Source organism: Sphaeramia orbicularis, chromosome 12, assembly GCF_902148855.1.
Source record: "Sphaeramia orbicularis chromosome 12, fSphaOr1.1, whole genome shotgun sequence".
In the NCBI taxonomy this organism is placed as follows: domain Eukaryota; kingdom Metazoa; phylum Chordata; class Actinopteri; order Kurtiformes; family Apogonidae; genus Sphaeramia; species Sphaeramia orbicularis.
Window position 1 is genome coordinate 62,405,503 of NC_043968.1, and position 21,622 is coordinate 62,427,124.

General features: G+C 34.6%; 1 protein-coding gene across 3 annotated transcripts; it reads left to right on the forward strand.

Annotated features, from left to right (window-relative positions):
- Positions 1-629: 629 nt before the first annotated feature.
- Positions 630-19,624, forward strand: rassf6 (Ras association domain family member 6). 3 transcript variants are annotated; one of them, XM_030148404.1, is made up of 11 exons: positions 630-764; positions 9,498-9,574; positions 10,678-10,756; positions 11,816-11,976; positions 12,239-12,315; positions 13,375-13,562; positions 13,697-13,798; positions 15,054-15,105; positions 15,223-15,341; positions 15,488-15,585; positions 18,223-19,624. In XM_030148404.1, exons 2-11 carry the CDS (start codon positions 9,516-9,518, stop codon positions 18,296-18,298), a joined length of 1,011 nt encoding a protein of 336 aa, XP_030004264.1. In that variant the 5' UTR covers positions 630-764; positions 9,498-9,515; the 3' UTR covers positions 18,299-19,624. The 3 variants fall into 3 exon arrangements, with proteins under 3 accessions (XP_030004264.1, XP_030004265.1, XP_030004263.1); XM_030148405.1 differs by having other exon boundaries at positions 680-764; positions 9,495-9,574; XM_030148403.1 differs by lacking the exon at positions 630-764 and adding an exon at positions 8,377-9,192.
- The last annotated feature ends 1,998 nt before the right edge of the window (positions 19,625-21,622 follow it).

Consider the following 21,622-nt stretch of genomic DNA (forward strand, 5'->3'; position numbering starts at 1 on the left):
TTTAAGTATGTTTCTGTATATTTTGTGTTGTTATTTAGATGTAAGTGCACTGTCACTGGCAGAGACCACCTGCAACTTCGTTGCACAACTGGTGTAATGACAATAAATCCTATTCTATTCTATTCTGTTCTATTCTATTCTATTCTATTCTATTCTAATGTTAATTTATTTTATCAAAATGATGACAAGAACACATTTACAGTATAAGTAAAGCTGAGTTTCACAAAGCTAAATACAAAACAATAAACACAATAAATCCTGCAACAAAACAGCTACATCACTCTCTGAACCTCTGCCTCATCTGAGTTCCATTTGTTCCGAGTTAACATCAAATTATTTCCACAAACTCTTATTCGACTTCACTGACTCAGCAGTTTCAGCTGTGGAAGCTGATGAACTGGCTCCCCCTGCTGATGCTGAAGTGAACTGCACTTACACATACTGTAAACACACATACACACACACACACACACACACACACACACACTCACATAAATACACACACGCACTCTCATAAACCCTTGAGTCATATCAGGTGTCTACGGCCCCTCCCTTGCTGCACTGTCTCAACGTGTTCTGTAATAATTAACCATCTGCTCACCTACATGTACTCTGAACCTATGAATTTATACACACACACACACACACACACACACACACGCACACACACTTCCTGTATGCACACACAAACACGCAATCTGGACGGCTGCGAACATGGACTAAATAAAAGTCTTTTGGAGTTAGAAAGACCGGACAGGTGGGAGGTAAAGTACTGCTGATCTGTTCATTTTAAGATTTAATTTGCTAAAATGTGCTGTGAGGACGTGGAACAAAACTGTTACTTTTTATTAATAACATAAAGACTTGTGAGTTTGTGATTTTATTGTTGTAGTTTTAACAGATATCTTGCTAAAGAACGTTTTGCACTGTAAATATCAAAGTTAGAGAATATGTGATTTTTTAAAACCATGTTAATTTAATCCTTACAAACTTAAGATTTTTAGTACACAGGTGTGTTTAAAATAGAGGTTTTAACCATGAACTCAGAAAACAGGTTTGCAAAGCTCACATTAAGTACCACAAATACAACAAATACATATGCATCTAAAAAAAAAAAACTATGAGTGAATGAATGACGTGTCAACAGGGGGCACTAGAGCAAGTGACACATTTAGGTCAAATCTGTGCGTATGAGCAAGATAAAGTATCATATACTACAATACAGTCCAAACAAAGAGCGACAGAACCTGGTGAGGTAAAGGGAAAAGGGGAGTGGCAAAGTGGAAGGTCATAAAACAAGAAACCAGGCGTGTCATTTGTGTATCTTGGCTTGTGTCGACTTCTGCTAAATGACTGGAGACATCAGGAGAATGAGCTGAATTTCATGACTGAATGTATGTGTAAGATCCAAAGCATTTTCTGGTTAATATTTATTAAGGCTGTCAAAATTACTGTGTTAATGCGGATTAATCCATCATTATATTAATCTGATTAAAAATTATACTGCACTTAACCCATCTGCAGCACAGAATGACTCTGAACATCTCTGCCAATGCATTTGAGGCACTTTGTCCAAGTAGAGTTACCGTCGCGCATGTGCAAATGGGCAGTTGATCTGACATTGATAGGCCGCAGAACCAACCCATAAAGATGGAAGATGCTAAACAGCACATAGGCCCTCTGGATGAAAATATGAGTATAAAAAAAAATCAAGACAGAACAGTCAATCGACATAAAGTATTATGCATATTCTGCAGGAAGGAGTTTTCTTTTCACCAGAGCATTTCCATCTTAAATTATCAAATTAACGCGAAACATACATTAGTCGGGGATTCTGCTAGCACTTCGGCTAACATGTCGCCCAGCTTGCGACAAAATGTTAAGTGCATATATTCCCTTCTTTCTTGAGTCTGTTTGCCCATGCAAAATTAAAAATGCGATTTATATAGATTAAAAATGAATGATAATTAATCATGATGAATCAAAATTAATCCACAGCAACCCTGTGATGAATCTGATTAAAAACTTTAATTGTTTGACAGCACTAATATTTATACATGCATCAGTTTCCCTGTATTTATCTTGCAGCGTCAGAGTTGTATCCATCCAAAGCCGCAGATTTTATTTTTATTTATTTTGTTTGACCTTTATTTAACCAGGAAAAAACTTGTTGAGATTAAAAATCTCTTTTGCAAGAGTGTCCTGGTCAAGACAGCAGCAGCACAAGTTACAGAAATTAGAATTTTCAGCCATACATCCAAGCTAAAAATATAAATAAAACACAGAATTAGGCTACATTTACATCTATCTGGATATTTAGAATACAGATATTTCCCCCTTTCCGTTTTCAAAAAAAAAAAAAAAATCTTGCGCAGACATGACCGTTTTCAAAAAAATCTGTGCTTACACGTCCCCGTATATCTACACTGTCAAGAGCATATCAAGTCTATAGATGGCAGTGTGGTGAGATGATTGAGTACCATTAACCAACCAGAATCCTGAAAAGGATCACAACAAAATGTTACTTCTACTATGAATCTATGGAGATGTAGTTTTCCTGATCCAAACAAATCCGAGACATGTAACTTATACAATACAATGCAAACGGCTGCACCAGTGACTTTTTTTACAATCACCAACTGCTTTTCTGATGTGCCAGAGTGGATGAAAAAGGGTTTGAACTCTGTTGAGTTGAACTGTGTTAGTTCTGTAGTCAGTGACAGATGTGGTCTGTTTTATCTGTAGTTCACGAAGACCACTGTACACTGACATAAATTATTACTTTATTATCATTATCATTAATGGTTACATTTACCTTCCACTGAACTGGACAGAACAGATAGAGGTTTAATAAACAACATATGAAGTATGAAAATGGGCAAACACCTAAAAACCATTAAAGCCTTATTCTATATCAAGTAAATACATGAGGATCCAGTCAAGCAGATGTAATGGGCACTAATTAGCTTAGATGCTAACATTCGCTAGCACGACCCTTCTTAATACTTATTCTCTTATCAGCTCCATCCTCTGTCTTTATACTGTCTCATGACATGTGAAGTGGTAGAATATTTCTTTCGAAAAGTGTGACGTCCGTTCCAGATCTCCGTTTCTTGCTGTTTTACATGCAAACGCGAAAACGAAGATTTGCCAAAATCTCCACTTTGGCAGATTTTAGCATTGTTTTTCGGTGCATGTGCCTGTCACTGTCATGTAAACAATAGGCACAAGCATGCAGAGTTATGCCAGATACCTGGCTACATGTAAACATAGCCTAAAATTCAGTTCTGAAACCATACATAAATCACTAAACTAAAAACAACCATGTAAAACTCCATCAATGAATCAAAAGGTACTGAAAACAATGTTCCTTAAAAGCACCTGAAAGCTGAACCTCATTCAAACTGATTCAGATTAATTTCTTGGTTTCGCTTTATTAGGATAATATCAACTAAAACCAAAGTTAACAAGGTCTTCAACTGTGCACAAAAGTGGAAATTTATTTGATAGTGGTATAATTTTAAGGATATGTTTTACTTCTGATTTATAGCTTCATAGGTCTACTCGTGCCCTGTCCACACTAATGCAGATATTTTGCAAAAATGTACATTTCTCTCTTCATTTAGGCGTCTTGTCCTCATGTAAATAGGTGCCTTTGTATCCAAGGAAAGCAGAGATTGGAAAACAAAGGCATCACATCCCATTTTGCTCATGTCTATTACTGTTTTGTGTTATAAAGCTGCACCTGAAACATCAAATCCACATGTATAAATCAGTATATGACCCACAGTAGATCAGCACCAATACCATATGAAATGAAATGAAATAAGGTCAGGAGTGTCAATTTTATTATATGAATGTACTTATTGTGTTTCATATTTCAGTGTTAATTCTCATTATTTATTTTGTATTCAGTACATGACTTATTTAATGTATTTTTCCAAAAAAATTCCAATCACCCCTGGGCTTCTTCCTCCTACCCCTGCCGGGGGTAGGAAGAAGCCCACTATGCTAACTGCCATGCTAACCACTATGCTGACCACCATGCTAACCACTATGCTAACTGCCATGCTAACCACTATGCTAACCACGTTGCCCCTGGTGTTTAGTCTGGTTTGGACCAGACCGTAGTTTTTTGTGTTGTCATGTGGACAGAGATATTTTGTAAAAAGTCATGTGAACAGATTTTTGTTAAAATGGAAGAAGAAAATATTAATGTACATAAATGTCTGTGTTAATGTGGACAGGCTAATAAATTAGATTATTTATGGACAGAAATGAGTGGTGTTCATGCAAGATTTTACACATCTCATCATCAATTCTTCAACTTTTAATAAATAAACTCCATAAAAGAAAAACAAACAAAATAATTGGAAGAAAGAGGAAAATGAAGTTAAGTTTGGCTTTTTTTGGGTTTTTTTGAGAAAAATCATTATAATACGAAGAAGATAACGTCCCTGTCCCTGGCTCAGCCTTCAATATCATATAAACGGGGTTCTGTACAGTGTTTTTGGGGCAAAGACATGGAATTACATCTACTGTATGTATAGAAAGGACAGTTAAAAAGAATACAGTTTATCGGGAGGTAATAGAGACAGAGTGTTAAAATATGAAATTAAGGTTGCTGCTTCTGTTACTCTGATATGGATTATTCTTTTCCATTAACTTTCTTGGTTCTGTTTGTTAGACTTCATCCATCATCTTCAAGTATTTCTTCACTTTTCCCAAGCTGACATTGTAAAAAAAAAAAAATATATATATATAAAATATTCTTAATGTCTTTTCTGGTCAAATAAAGGTTGAAATATTTTGCTTGTCAGTTGAGAACAGTTGGAGCCATTTTTGATAAGAGACGACTGCAGCCATTAATCCTGTTATTGACTCTCTGATGTCATTTATCAGTAGTTCTCCTTTTGCTGCTGGACTTTTGACTCATCTTTGATTCAACGCACAGGCAGACACACAAAAATACCTGATGTGTTTGCTTTGGGCGATGTAAAAACCACATGTTGAGGCTTGAGAGAAGCACATCATAGAGCTGAAATGTGCACAGATTGGAAAAAAGCATGAACTGTAAGAGTTTAGGTTCTCATGGTCCATAAAAAATTCTAACTTTTAATGGAAATTTGAAACAAATGGAAACTTGTTTCACTTGAACCCGTTTTTTAGCTTGACACCCTCCCCAAAAATCAGCTGAATATCTGCAAATTATGAAAAGCCATCATGATTTGTGATATTGTCTACAGATGTTCTGCCTCTTCTGATGTCAAACTGTCAATCTTGGACATAAATAACACACAGACAGTCAACTAAGACACAAAAAACAAATAGAACAAATACTCATGTTCACAAACAAACACAACTTTTCAGTTGCTAAGACTGTTTCATTTTGTTATTTTCAAGTCTACATCTTCCACAATTGAGGAGTCTAATCTGCATTTCACATATGTTTCAGAGAACAGTCATCTTCCATTTAATTAAGAAAAAAAAAAAAATGAAGGTATTGTCATTTCAGGACACACCTGGGACGAAAATGTCCAACTAATCAACCCTATGTATCCATAGTCTGTATCACTCAGTGAATAACGCATAAAGCTCATTGTTTCCACACATCTGTATTATCATCAAGTTTAATTCTTTACGCTTTGCTGCTTATTTTGACAATTAGTCAAAATAACACTGTCTTAAAATCTTCTTGTGCTGCATCAGCTGATAGTTTACATTGTAGCTCTGTTAGCTTAGTTCTGTTTTTACACAGAAAACAGTCACAGTAAAACCATAAATCACCTCTGTTTTCTGTACGGTTTGTGTTGTCTGTACCTGCACTAAAGATCTGTTTGGAATTCAACAAACAAGGCCAGAACTGTCACAGTTTCATAAAATAACTTTATACCTTCATAAACCTCAAAATCAAACTCATCTATGTAGAAGAAACACTGACATTTCAGCATCAAATTCCATTCTTTTCATTTAGAGCTGTGTCCAGTGGAGAAAACAACAATAGTGCTTCTAGCTTATATCACTTTGTCACTTTCACCAGCCCCTTTTTACATAGAACTTGTGTTCCGGGAATATTTCACCTTTATTCCAGAACAATGTCTGTGTGAATGAAATAGTAGGATCATTTGGTCCCTCCTCTGTCAAGGGTCTGTAATGCCTCTGGAGGTAGTAACAGAGTAAAAGGAACACCTCTCGTTTTGCAACCAAGGTGTGACATTTTGATGACATATTGCGTCTGCGACCCCTGCACCGGGGAGGGGGGTGTTAAAAATTTGCACCAGCTGTGTACAGTAAACATACATATCAATGCAACCAGAAATTTGTCAAACTGGGGAGATGCCGTTTGAGTTTGACTTAACCCTTTCATGCATAGTGGTCACTACAGTGAACATCTATTCTACAGCTGTTCTCTTATATATTAATGGATTTTGTTGTTTTAGTTACATATCAGCCAACACACTGGACGCTTATGCACCATCCCATACACTGCAATTAGTAGCAGTAGTAGTAGTAATTTATTTGTCCATTTAACAGAACATGATCTCTCTCTCTCTCTCTCTCTCTCTCTCTCTCTCTCTCTCTCTCTCTCTCTCTCGCTCTCTCTCTCTCTCGAGATATATATATACATATATACATATATATATATATATATATATATATATATATATATATATATATATATATATATATATATATATACATATAAAGTTTAGATTTCTATATTAACCATGGGTGAAAAGGCATAGGCAGAAGCAGCAGCTTATTTATGCCTTCCCTGTTTACAAGAAGAAAAGTTGCAGAAACAAAACAAAATAACAAGATGGCACAGTTTTAAACAATAATATAATCAAACAAATAATATAATCTAAGCAAAATCTTACATTCACACTGATAATTGGCTTACTTTATCCTAATAATAATTCATACCATTACTGTAACTTTGCTGTTATTGATAAACCTGATCTGCAGTAACATGATTGAGTGTAAATCAATTGCTTGTTGTTGTTATTAGACTGTAATTAACAGGGTTTTTTTTAAACAAAAAGGGTTTTTTGCATGAAGTGAGTAGTGACTAGTATTAGAGTATGTTCAAATGTGAGAAAACATCATATTAGCAGCATTAAAAATGTTTTTATTTCGTAGTTTTCACACAGTACTTCAGTAAATACATGTGTCTTTGCTTCGAAAAATAAACACTTGGTATCAGGCTGAGTGGACATTTTTGGGACTCCATGAAAAATAGGGTCATAAGATAATTTTCATGCTTAAAGAGGAATAAGAATACTCTCATACTTCATGCATGAAAGGGTTAAACTTAAAATCTGCACTGCTAAAATAAACATCACTGTGCTCTGTTCATCCACCATTGTTGTTTTTAAAGCCAACACCACTATGCTCGGAGTATTTCTGCAAAGTTGTGCGTCACACTGTACGCTGCGCTGCATCACCGCCCCTTTGATTCCAGAACGCAGGTCCGCTGTGTAAAAGTCCAGCCTGTCTCACCTCTGTTACTCCTTTGGCTTGGCTGTGGAAATCAGTCAGTGGTGGCAAAAAGGTGGGATCACTATCTCACCTTTTTTCTGGGATCTCTGTGTAAAAGTGGCTACCGACTCTAAAAGTTGTTTCTTTGTGGTTCTCATCCCATCTGGTGACTTCCTGAGGCTTTTGTCAAAGGCCCAGTTGTGTTAGATTTCCTCACCATGGGAGACTGGCAGAGTAACTCACTACTCCCTCTAGTGGTCAGTATGAATACATTCAGTTCATTTACCTACAAATCAATACATTGTAATTTTGGGGATAACGTTAGAGCTCTTCTAAACACTCACATAATAATTTTAGGTCATCTGTGTAATGCTTCATCTATCTATCCAATACTAAATATAGACCCTTCAAGGAATAGAATCAACTCAGAAAACATCTACATTTTCATGTGCTTTTTTGTGACGTTAAACATGCATTTTGGGATACCACCATTGCAATTATTAATAAAATAATGGTCTTTAGCAATAAAATCAGTAACAAAACATGCCTAAACATAAGGGTAAATACAGTCTTATGAATAGGTGACAGCTTTAATCAGTACATGTCAATTGTTTAAAACATACAATAAATAAATGTGAAATCATGGACTTTCTACATTAAACAAAGCAACTTTCTGTCGCTTTTCAATTCAGATTCTCACAGTATATCAGTTCTTTGCTTCTATTCATTTCTTCCAAACACCCTTTTCGGACACATGCATTTTCCCTGCCTTACGTTGCACAGACACACACATGCACAATTACTATGTATGGCTGTGCTTTACAAATGAGAGTTTCTTAAATTATACGTTTCGGTTGCACAATCGCATGCAGCCTTTGAGTCAGTAAAGGTTATAGTTAGTCCCACCCTCCTCAGCCTGAGATAAACAGGAAGTAAATAAAAACAAATGCTGCTTTTCTTTTAACAGTTTTTGACTTTCTGGCTGTTAACTAAACTAAATCATACTTTTACGATTGACTTAAATAATCTCAGTTGCAAAAGCTGTTACACATGAACCTGTCAAATACTACTGCCTAATTCAGATGATATTGCATGTGGTTTTACAGTATGTGTTATTTCCTCTGGTGATATAAAATAGACATTGCATGGAAACTTGTGTTGTGCACCTTCGAACTCTGTGTTTTGTTCCTCTGCCAGAAAGGGGAGTGGTTGACAACTGCTGAATACCTGGGATATTCGTCACCACTGAACAGGCTGAGACAGAGACAGAAAGACAGACGACAGGACTAAAACACAGGAGTGTATGAACGAGGGATTTCTGTACTGTTGCTGTATCATTCAGAGGAACTAGAAAAAGAACAAAAAAACAAGAAAAGAAGAAAGTTAATGTAAAGGCTGCTGGGATATTCCAACCGTCTCCCTGTCCACATGTGCCTCTGACCGAAGAATAAACAAATGGTTGGGTCTCCACTGTCATCACTGGTTACTGGGTGGAGTACTGTTATTAAATCTGTGGAGCATAAAAAAAGAAAGTGAAAGAGTAAAGGCAGGGCCAGAGAAAAAGAGAGAGAGAGACAGAGAGAGAGAGACAGAGAGAGAGAGAGAGAGAGATAAATATAACACAAAACTGCAGAGAAAGACTGACTGGAAAGGAAGTATTTAAAGCACAGAGACAAAGACACTGAATCAAGGTTTGCCATGTTTCAGAAGGTAAGACTGATGCCTTTGTTTATTTTAGGAGTAATCAGTTACTGAGGTGCACTGTGTTTATATTCTGTATGTCGGACACGTGTCTTGCAGCTGGTCCATGCAACAAGTCGACAGCCTGATGTTCATTTACTCCACAACTTCTGCAACGTTTTTACATCCATTCACTCATTTGTCTACAGAAGCTGCTGTTGTATCATCATGTCGGAGTCAAACCTGGTTTTATTTTGTTTCCGTGTGTCGAGACTACAGCAAATGGACGCGTTGCTGAGCCTGATCTAATTTCCTTTTTTCCCCCTTTTTGGCAGTAATTGCTGCAACCAGAGATGAATGGAGCTGCACTTCTCCCAGTGATTCAGGCAGGGGATGGGAGGACTCTGTCCAGGTGGGAGGAGACAGTGTGGACTTTAAAGCCAATGGGAAGAGGGACATTATAGTATCAAGTAAATAAATGCAAAATATACTCAGTAAAAGAGTGTATGTATAATGATTATAGCATCATACATATATTATTATTATCATTAGTAGTAGTAGTAGTGGTATTGTTATATTATTATTTGATTACATATTATACATCATAGCATGAATTAAATAAATGCAACATATACTCAGTAAAAGAGTATATGTATTATCATTATAGGAATATACAAATTATTACATTATTGTTATCATTATTATTATTATTATTATTATTAGTAGTAGTAGTAGTAGTAGTAGTAGTATATACATTATAGCATGAATTAATACTTAACCAGTAAATAAATGCAACATATACTCAATAAAAGAGACCTAAGGTAGTGTTAACAAATATTAACCTTGAGTTAAACATATATATATATATATATATATATATATATATATATATATATATATATTTATATATTTATTTATTTATTTATTTATTTATTTATTTATTTATTTGCATACTTATATACTTAAATATATGCTACTTAAAGTTGTTCAGAGGAAAACAAAAAACATCTGTCATACAAAATTAAATATTGTTCATTTTCCTCGAAGTCACTGATTTTCAATATTTTAAATATCTGCCAATGTTTGCTGTTCTTTTTATGGAATAGACATAACTGTTCTGAAAAAAATATCAAAATAGAATAAAAGTGTAAATAAATGTAACTGAATTTTATGTAAAGCTTTGATGACAAAGTCTAAAACATTAATAAGAACAAAGATTGCACTTCAAACTTAATCAACACATGGTGAACAAAAATGATCAAATAATTAATAAAGTACACAAAAAAAATTTACAACATGAATAAAATTTGACAAATGAATGTGATGATTTTTAAAAATGGTGATTTTAAAGAATCCAAATCATTTTTAATGAATATTTACCAAGTTTTAATCTACTTTTCATGTGAAGTTCATTTAATGTTAAATCAGCCTGATTGTTGTCTTTTTTAAATTTTTTTTATTTTGTAATCACACTACTCTCTGCTGTGTGATTCACTGCTGTTGTCCTTATTTCAGAGCAGAGTTTCTGTCACTGATAAACACCTACAACTGTTTCCTGAAGGACCAGACTCAGCTGCACCTCAGTTACTCTCAGGTATCCACAAGTATTTCCACAAGTGGAAAAACTCATTTACAACATTTTTCCAAACTTGTACATTTACATTTTCTGCTACTTTATATTTCTGTATTTTCATTGCTTTGGTATTTCACTGTTTGGACTGTTTTTGTCCTTTTTCTTTTGGTGCTTTAGGTGAATTTTGATTCAGTTTCTTTGTATTTCAAAGGTTATGAAAGCAGGACTTGTATTCATGTTTGATTTTCTAAATTTATTTAAGTAAACAATCAGAATACTTTCGTAGAAACACTTTTTGTGCCATATCGTTAGCCTCATAGCATAATTCATAGTCATACACTATATGGACAAAAGTACTGGGACATTGATTTTTTTTTTTTTTAAATCCATAACTGATTTTAAATGTTCTACCTCTAAATTTCTAAAATATTTTTTGTGCTCTGACTGTTAAGAATAATTTTATACCATAACTAATCATCTACTTCCTTCACATCTCACTTAGGATGAAAAATCTTATCATTAAACTTTAATGAAATGTTATTTTTCATAAACTATATGGACATAAATATTGGGACACATCATGGCTACACCTGTAAGGTGTCCTGTTCATGCTGATTTGAGATATAAACATCAATATTAATAATCAATATGATATTTATGACAACATAAAACTATATTATGACATTTGTCATTATTGTGTGGGATCCCAGACCCTTTTAGAAAAGAAACACCTGAATTCAACGTGTCCAAATGCTTTTGTCTATATAATTTATGACTTAGGCAATTATGCTATGATGCTAACAATATGTTAGCCATATGTCATAAGATTTACCTCTGTTCTATAAGATGGGTTTAGTTTCTGTATATATGTGCTGTAAATGGCCTATAATTATCTCTGAAATGTAGAAACATTTATGTTGAATGAAAGGGTGTGACACAGGAAAAGTGCAGCCTTGGACATGACTCTTCCAGGCACTGACCTCTTGTTTACTACCTGATGCACCTAAAACGGTTCAATAACAGGGTGTATGACTGGAATTACACACCACACAGGTGTCTCTGGGTCTGTCTCTGTAACAGGACAACAATGGAGAGGTGACAGTGGAAGGCTTCCTCAACATCTCCTGGGGAGTCCAAAGGCCCATCCGGCTGAAAATACAAGATGACAAACAGATTCTGCCCTTCATTCCTCTGGTCTCGTCCAACGCCAGCAGTCCAGTCAGCCCGCTCGGAAGCAAGAGGTTCAGTTTTTTGTTTTAATCTTTTTGTCTGGAACTACTGCTTATTAGTATCGCAGAGCCAAATCCAGGAAGCTTTGTTCATTTATTTTATTGTTATTTTCATGAGTTTAGTGCTCTACATCTATATGATCAAGACTAAGATCACCTGTTTTTAATGCCATCTACAATAACATTATTCTGGTGACCAGGTTATAAAATCAGTTAAAGCTACACAAAAGTTGTTTTTTACAAGTCTGTCTTGTTGTTCTGTGTCTGTCTTTAGAGGTATGACACGATGGGGAGAATATGCTGACCTTCACCAGATTGATGAAGAAGCAGTGGTGAATGATCCTTTACCAGGTTGCTTTTATTTACTAATCAAACCCTAATTCCACAATGTCGTAATAATATCTTACATACAGTAACTGATATTGAACAAATCTGATCATCTAATAGAACACAGGTGTCAAACATATGGCCCGTGGACCAAAACCAGCCTGTCGAAGGGTTCAATCTGGCCTGTGGGATAAATTTGTAAAATGCAAAAATTACACTGAAGATATTAGTAGTCATTTTAGTTCAGGTTCCACATTAAACCCAAATTGATCTCAAGTGGGTCAGACCAGTAAAATACTATCATAATGACCTATAAATAATGACAACCCCAAATTTTTCTCTTTTTTTGTGCAAAAAAAGTAAAATTGCATGAAATGTTGACATTTACGAATTACCCTTTTCCAAAAAAAAAAAAAAAAGTGAATATTCTGAACAAATATGAACAACCTATAATGTCTTAAGAGAAATAAGTGCAATTTTAACAATATTCTGTCATTTTTTATATGTTTTACACAGATCCATTGTGATCTATAAGTTGTAATGCACATGTGTAAATGATAAACGGAGGCTATTGTTAAAATTGCAAGTATTTATATCTTTATATATATATTTTAAAGAATTAGAATCAAATTTTTAATTATAATTTTTTATTTATAGTAATATTTGTAGAAATGCCAAATTTCTTATTTTTCTATATTTTATTTCTCACTCATTGTAGGTTTCCTCCCCATGTTTCTTTTTTGCACTTGTTTGTTGTATGTTGCTGCTGTTGACTGTGAAATTTCCCTATGATGGGATAAATAAAGTCTTGTCTTATCTTATCTTATCTTATCTTATCTTATCTTATCTTATCTTATCTTATCTTAACTTAATTTTACATTGTTTTTTTTTTTTTTTTTACATTAATTTTACTTTTTTTTCATTACTATTGTTTTTCTGGTCCAGCCTAGTTGAGATTAGATTGGGCTAAATGTGGTCCTGAACTAAAATGAGTTTGACATTCCTGTAATAAAATGCTGTGTGGTGCATGAATATTTGGTGCATGTTTTTTTTTGCTCAGCTTGTTTTCTGCACTTTTTAAAGTTCCCTATGAAACGTCCACACTGCGTCCAATAAAGCAGAGGAGCTTAGAGCTGGAGGCCGAGTCCAACCTGTTTCGCTGCATGAGCGATGCCTCATTGGTGAAGAGGAGGAGGGGGAAGTCGACATCACAAAAAGAGAAAGAAAGACAACATCGTTTCTCTATCAATGGACATTTCTATAACTATAAGGTGGGTGTAAGATGATCCTCTCTGACCTCATGCTGTCATTGTTACAGTCCTACTATTGTTTCTTCCCCCAGTCTATCTATTTAACATCTGTCTATCCAGCTCAGTCTGTCAAACTCTTTCATTGTTCTCTCTAGACGGCCATTTTCACTCCATCATATGGTACTCCGACCAAAGTCCGGATCACAAGCACAATGACCACCAATGAAGTCATTGAGCAGTTACTCCATAAGTTCAAAGTAAGTTTTATGAGGTGAGACCACACTGTGTTATACTGTACAAAACCATACAAGGTGATGTCAGATGAAACAAGGTGAAACAATGCAACACAAGTCCATAAGACAACATGACCTGGTGCAATACAATACAATATGAAATGGGATGACGTGAAACCATGCAATACAATATGATGCAATATAAGAAGAAATTATGTAATATGATAAGTTACGATATGATATGATACAGTATGAGATGATGAGATGCAGTTTGAGTATGATTCAGTATGGGGCAAAAGTGGTTGGGAAAATGAATGAATGAGTAACACAATATGAGATGAAAAGATGCAATACGATACAAAATGACATGATGTAATACATGATGCAATACAGTATGATATGATACAAGATGATATATCATATTGCTTAATATTGTCTCATAACATCATATTGCATGTCATATCATGACACGAGAATATGATATGAGATGATATGACATGATGCAATGCAAAGTGATACAATGTGAGATGATATGAGGCAACAGGATATATTATAATACAAGACAGATGACAAGATATAGTATAACATGACAAGATGCCATTTGATACTGTGCAAGATGACATGAAGCAATATGATTAGATACAACATGATGTAATAAAGTAAGATATGACATGACGCAATGATTCAATACAAGGTGATATGATGCAATATGAAATGACATAATGCAATATGATATGATGTGATATGAGATGACATGATGTAATAAGATATGATGTGAAATGATATGATATGATATGATATGATATGATATGATATGATATGATATGATATGATATGATATGATATGATATGATATGATATGAGAGGACATGAGGCAATATGATATGATACAATATGAGATGATGTGATGCAATGATAAAAAGCTTGATAATACGATACGAGATCAAATATCAAATGAGAAGATACATAAAGAGATAATATGAGATGATATAATATGAGATGTTACCACTGGAGATTATATCTTATAAGACGAGATGATGCAATGCAACACAAAATCCAGCACATAGTGTGAACATATGCAAGTTAGACTACAACAAAGTGACAGCAAGTTAGTCCATGTACAAAAATTGACAGCGTAAATGAGACACAGAGTAGGCATCAGCTACTACTATTTTCCAAAACTGTTTTTGTTTATTTGTTGCTGTGCATAGTCAGTGTGGTGAAGTGATTTAACAGCTATTTCAGACCTCTATATGAGTATTTTATGTTCATCCCACAGATAGAGAATGATCCTCAGGAGTTTGCTCTGTACTGTGTCCACCAGAGTGGAGGTATGAATGTGTTTTGTAAGCAGAATAACACACTAAATCAAAACACACAGCAATAGAAGTGTGTAAATAACAATTAACATAACAATTTTTAGTTTTACATATACTTCTGTTGTCCAGAAAAGAGAAAGCTGAGTAACACCGACCAGCCCTTATGGGAGCGTATACTGCAGGGACCCTCTGATGATATTATGAAGATCTTTCTGATGGACAGGGAGGAAGAGGAAGTGAGCAATGATGTAAGTGTAACCACTGAGAGGAATGATTATTAAGTATGAATCTAAAACTCATGGGATGTATGAAGTTTTTCTTTTCAAGTAGAGAGCTTCTCCAGGCTTGGAATCAATCCTTTCTCCTCTGTTGTTGTTGTTTTTGTTCTTTTTAGGTAGCCCAGTACCTGAACTTGGAGCTTCCCATTCTGGAACAGGTTCTACTGAAACTCAAAGAAGAGGAGAGCAGAGAGATACAGAGAGTCATTAGCAAGTTAGTACAATATTTAATGTTTCATTGCATCCTTTATATTGAAATAGGATAGAAATAAAATGGACAAAACTATTATACTATGTATTATTTCAAAAAAAAAAAAAAAAAAAAAAAAAAAAAGCATCTGGCAAAAGAAGTATTCAGAAGTTAAAACATGAATTAGGCACTGTGAACAGAGTTTACAAGTAAAAATTCTGCATTAGAAAGCTTAATTAAAAGTATGAAAGTAAGCTATTGTGCACTAAAAATCATAATTCATTGTTTTTTCATTACATATGATGTTTTTTCATTATGCTGCATTACTATGTAGTTTGCATTTTACTGCAGTAGATATTTCAGGTTGAGTTTATTGTAACTTCTTTATATACTGTTAGCTTGTTTAATCTGCATCGTGTTATGCCACAGCACATCATATTACATAAGATCATCATATGTCCTTAGTGTTGTTGTCCTGTCAGAGCCACATATCTCTGAAAAATCAACTGTTAAGTCCATAAGAATCAAAAACAGCCCCTCAGGTTTTGTGTCAGTGTCTTTTCCAAGAAATTCAAGATGGTTTATGAGAAGGATTATAGTTTTCTCTATTTATTTAGAGAAAATTCAGGCTTCAGTTTATCACAAATGTTCAAAATCAAGTGATTTGGTGAAATGATTCTCACTGGAGAGGGACGGGATGTGAACTTGTTATTCTAAGTCAAAGTCAAAAGTCAAAGTCAGCTTTATTGTTAATTTTGTCATATGTACATGGCAGAAAAAATAGAAAACTGAAATTACAGAACTCTTAAGACCCCATGGTGCAACAATGAACACAGTGAAAAAATATATTTTAAAAATAAAGAAAAATAGAGTAGAATATAACTATAAACATAATATAACTATAAACCCAGAGTATGTCTAAAAGCCTCCAAACAAATCTAATTAATAAAAAGTAAATAAATAAAAAGTATTTGCCTCTGAAATGTAGTGGGGGGAAAAAAAGTATAAAGCTGTATAAAATGGAAATACTTAAGTATAATCACATTAACTTTAACAACAGTACTTGACCAAAAGTACCACAGAGTATTGTGTTTGAACCACTAGAGTTAATACCTGATGAACTACATTTTCTTCAGCTAAAAAACAGCTGAGGAATCTAAATGAGCTGGATTTGAGTTTTGCAAACTAACTTTTGCTGATTCATTTAAATGTGAATGGTACGATTTGTTTGATTAAAAAACAAACAAAAAACACAATATAGACTCTATATAAAATAAGTTTAATAGTTTAAGCATGGTAGGAGTTTGTTTTTTTTTTTTTTTCAAATCTCTAACCAATTTGTACACAGTATGAATGGGCAGAACAATGTATGAGCTGAGTCCAATTATAAGCTCTCCCCTTTTCCACTTTTCTCACTTCCTCAGTTCTGTCTGAGAGGCCAAACCCAGGGCAAAGCACACACATACAGACAGGCTTTTCACTCGTACCTCTCCATCTGGGACATGCTGCTGAAATGAGGAAGTGTTTGCTGTTGTATTTTGCCTCTAGAACATTCTTTGAATATTTTGCGAAGGTGTTTGTGTTTTTAGAAGTTGACCACTGTGGCAGATACTTAGAACCAAATTGTTTTTTTCAGTATGCCCTTCAGTGTAGTGCTCCTTTGACCACCACTGTCGCTTCTTCGTTCAGAGTGGAGTGGTGACAAATGATAGTTTTTACCCTAAACTTCGAGTAAACATTCAGTTACTATTTTACATTTTAAAATCAACATTAGGTCAACTCTAACATTATGCTTTGCGGAGATTTCCTATCTTTCTTGCCTATCTATTGTACTTAGAGAAGGTAACATAATTGTCAATCTGATAAACAATCTAAGCCAGGTGGTGACAGCAGTGTTGCCAAATGCACTGTAAAAAAAAAATCCTGTTGTTTTTACAGAAAAAAACTGGCAGCTGGGGTTTCCAGAACAATACTGTAAAAAACACATCCAACTGTAAACATATTTACGGAGTAACATGTAGATTTAACATTTTAAACATGTATATTTAATATTGGATTTAAATGGTAAATGGACTGCACTTATTTAGCACATTTTTTACACCCTCATGGTGTCCAAAGCTCTTTCCAAAACCACCAAGTCCAACTGGGAACAGCTCAGGGTTCAGTGTCTTCCATGGACACTTTGACATATGGACAGTTGGAACCAGGATTTGAACCACCAACCCTTTGGTTATTGGACGAGCAACTCTACCAACCCATTAATTTACGAGTTTAAAATGTTAAATTGTTAAATGTTTAATTTTTTATAACTTTTTTATCATAAAAAAAAGCAAATAGGCCATTATTTCAACATTATGGTCTTGCAATTTAAACAGCACCACATTGTTTTTCAATTTACAGTTTTATTTTCTAAAAACAATAGAAATACATCATTTCTACATACAAATCTGGTTTTGTTAACATACTCTTCCTGTAAAAACTACAGCTATATTTGATTTAATCATCAACACAAAAATCTTTTCAAATAACCAACTTTGCATTGTATTGTCACTTACAGTTTTTTTTATGTTGCAATTTTACAACTTTTTGGTGTTAATTCTACAGTCTTTTTTTACAGTGTGCCCTTTGTTTACATCCTTTCTTTTTGTCTGTGTGTATAAGGTACCACCACCAACACAGAGTCCTGTCCCATATCCTGAGCTGCAAAATGTCACCTCATATTGAGACCAGCGTCTGATGATGCTCTGACAGACTTAAGGACAATGAGCAGAACGTGTGGACGACTGAAGGTCAAGAAAAAAAAGGAAATGTGAAGACAGCCATATCACAATACAATATCTTTATGACAAAATACATTGTCCTAAATTTAAATCCTTGAAAAGAAGCACTTGTTCAAAGATTTGAGATGTTCCTCTGATGGAATACATGCATCTTCTTGGACATGAGGCTCTTCTCATTTTCCTATTTTGTGGCTCCTTGACTAAAGCATAAATCGATTGAGTTAAACCATCTTTAACTCTCAAAGACCTAGATAGCCATTGTGACCAAAAGCATCTACTGATATAAAATGTATAATAACATCTGAACAACTAATCCAGCATTTGCTAATACCCCCGTTTATTCTGCAGCTCTCTCCTCTTGGTCCAAATCAAAAAGACTAAATATCAGTGATCTGATGTTATTTCATGCAGTTATGGAAAAATGAAGCCGCTTGTTGAAGCTTCAATGAAATACGGCATAATCTGATTATGCAAAGATTGCTAATTACAGCTGTTAATCATGTACTTAACCCCTCCCATCTGCCTGAAGAAATCTAGGATTGGCCTAAACTGGGGCATCATGGGGTAGATTTTCTACAGCCTGAAACCACAGACAAGGAATAAATGCTGCTCAGACCACTTGAATTACAATATACAAAAGGATAATTGGTGAATTGTTGACCAATGACACTAAAAAAGTAAAGTATTTCAGCTTTAAGGATTCTGCTTTTAGCTTCAAGTTGCTTTGCAGACCTGTGACATGTAAAAGTTGCATTACACACATCTGGATTGTACAAACTACAGCAGAAACAGGAATGAAATGTTGAAGTGCACAATCAAAACTTCCCCACATCGCCTACAGATGTATTTTCAATGCTGTGAAATAGATTAAAACAGATGGTGCTGCTGTTCCTCACATCATGTTTATTTAGAATGACATCTTGGTTGGAAGGGAGGAGATGAGTCAAGAAGGTACAAATTGGAAAATGAGAAGGGACGATGGTGGTACATTTTTCGGAGAAGTTGCAGATGTATAATAACTCCAGCAGATGGCGTCATTTTGGCTCTCGATATGTATCACAGGCCAACATTAGACATAATGTACAATTTTGATGCCATCTGCTGGAGTTATTTACCAATTTTGTCAGTTTTGTTCTTTTTGTCTGCTTATGGATTTTCTCATAGGGGCTAATGGATCCTTTGTTAACTAAAAAAAAACTAGATTAGATATTATGTAAGAAAAAAAAATGTAAATAACTGTAAATCACAACATGAGAAAATATTAAAAACTCTATGTAAAGCTCTCTGAAGTGTTTTTTCTGTGAGCGAAGGAGGAAAGTGATCGCTGGTGGAAAACCCTGTCATTGTGATCGTTATATAAAGGAGCATTGTGGAGTGAGCAGATCTGTCTGGGTTGTTTAGTGGAAAAGCCGTCATGAGCACTTGCCAGCCCACCAGACAACCTCACATTACCAGTCACTGAGAGCAAATTTTCCTCTTACATGATGAATGACCACATGGGAATAAATGGCAACTGGTTGTTTTATTAAAGGGCAGACTTTCCCTGTGAAGTTTGCCAAGGAGTCCGATACATGCACTGAGCTTTTTTTAATTTTTTTTCAAAATGGAAAGAATACATGAGATGCAATGCACTGTATCCTAATACTGTTAATTTTAGTCTTAGTTACAGGTTAGTTTATGTAACAGGAATGTCAAAGGCAGGCATTTTGTAAGCAACCATGGGAGTTTTGACTATTTTGTTTTGCCAATATAAAGAGACCATACATAATACACAAATTTAAAAAAAATAATAATAATGTTTTTTTGTTTTTCATTAGTGAAGCATAGCAAACAGAAAATTAGCTTTCTAACATAACATTACATGACATTACATTTTGAAAGAAAGATAAGAGAAAGGGAAAAAAAATCCAGTCTACATCCCAGATCTCCTATGTTCATGTTATTGTGTTATACATATATAATGCCATTATATATTGTAATTGTATGTATTATACTTAATTATTATCATTTTTATGTCTATTTTCCACCACAAATGCACAGAAATAGGAAAACAGCAATTTATAATGAAGGAAATGGGAAACTTCAGCAGTGTGTTGTGCAGATATTGTGTGTTTACAGTGGATTAGACCATCTGCACATGTGTCAACATGTGAGTCAAATCACTTTACTGAAGGTTTTGACCATGATAAAACAGCTTTAATGGGGATCTTGTGTATTTCTGTATAAATAGAAGCAAAAGAAAAGTTCCAGGTCTCTCCAGCCCTGTAAATTTGAAGATGTTTCCTTTACAGCTTATTGTTTCATTTTTTAAAAAAAGTTAGTTTAAGGGTCTTTGGGTTTTAATTTACTCTTTTTACAATGGTGGTTCCTCCCTTTTCAGCTCTAAAAAAGAACTTTACAACTATTGTGGTTGCCTTTGTGTTAAAAGCTTGCATTAGTTGTGCTCCTCCCTGGTCGGTCTGACTACCTCAGCATTCAGACTACATTCAGTGTACAAGGTCAATGCAAACGACTACATTAAGTACTTGGTGTAACAGATGTACTGATACGATCTACATATGGCTGCCAAAGTTTCAAAAAGGTGTTATATCGTTTTCCTGGACAGTAAGTGATTTTTTTCCAGGGTGATGCAACTGTTCATCTCAAAAGACCACCTGTCAATAAGAAGAGGGGAATTCGATTTCCATGACACCACAATGCACTTCTTGGCCATACATAGAGTAACTTCCATAAATTTGAGTTGTGCATTGTTTAGAGAACCACAAATACTTGTAAAGTTCCCCAATAAACAAAGTTCAGGGTCCACTGGAACATTAACCCCTATGATCCTGGTTAAAGTGGAGCAAATATCATGGCAAAAAGGCCTAATTTTTGTTCACAGCTAGGTACAGTGCAGGAAGGAGCCAACTTCACTGTCATATCTGAAGCACATTTCTGACAGATTAGATTTGAATGAATGTAATTTTTCTGAGGTAAGGTATAATTGACGTAGAATGTTATAGTTTATCATAGTTGACAAGCTGTTTGGACATAAATCTGTCCAAAACTATTCATCAGTTGTAACATTTCATGTTTCTAATTTCATTCTAGACTTTTGCAGACCGGGCTTTCAACATTCAACAACAGGCGATACATTTAAGAAATTAATTTACATGTGTTCCCTTCATAAAGAAATCTTTCAACATTGTTCATGAAAGGCAGTCATTTCAGGACCTAAACTACCTCTCCGAAAGGATCTTAGTTGGAGATAACAGAAAAGGTTTCATTGGGCAAGTTATATT

Coding starts and splice junctions, on each gene's coding strand:
- rassf6 (XM_030148404.1), top strand. CDS start 9,516: ATGAATGGAGCTGCACTTCTCCCAGTGATTCAGGCAGGGGATGGGAGG. Junction 9,575..10,677: donor GATGGGAGGACTCTGTCCAG/GTGGGAGGAGAC, acceptor TCCTTATTTCAG/AGCAGAGTTTCTGTCACTGA. Junction 13,563..13,696: donor GACATTTCTATAACTATAAG/GTGGGTGTAAGA, acceptor TGTTCTCTCTAG/ACGGCCATTTTCACTCCATC.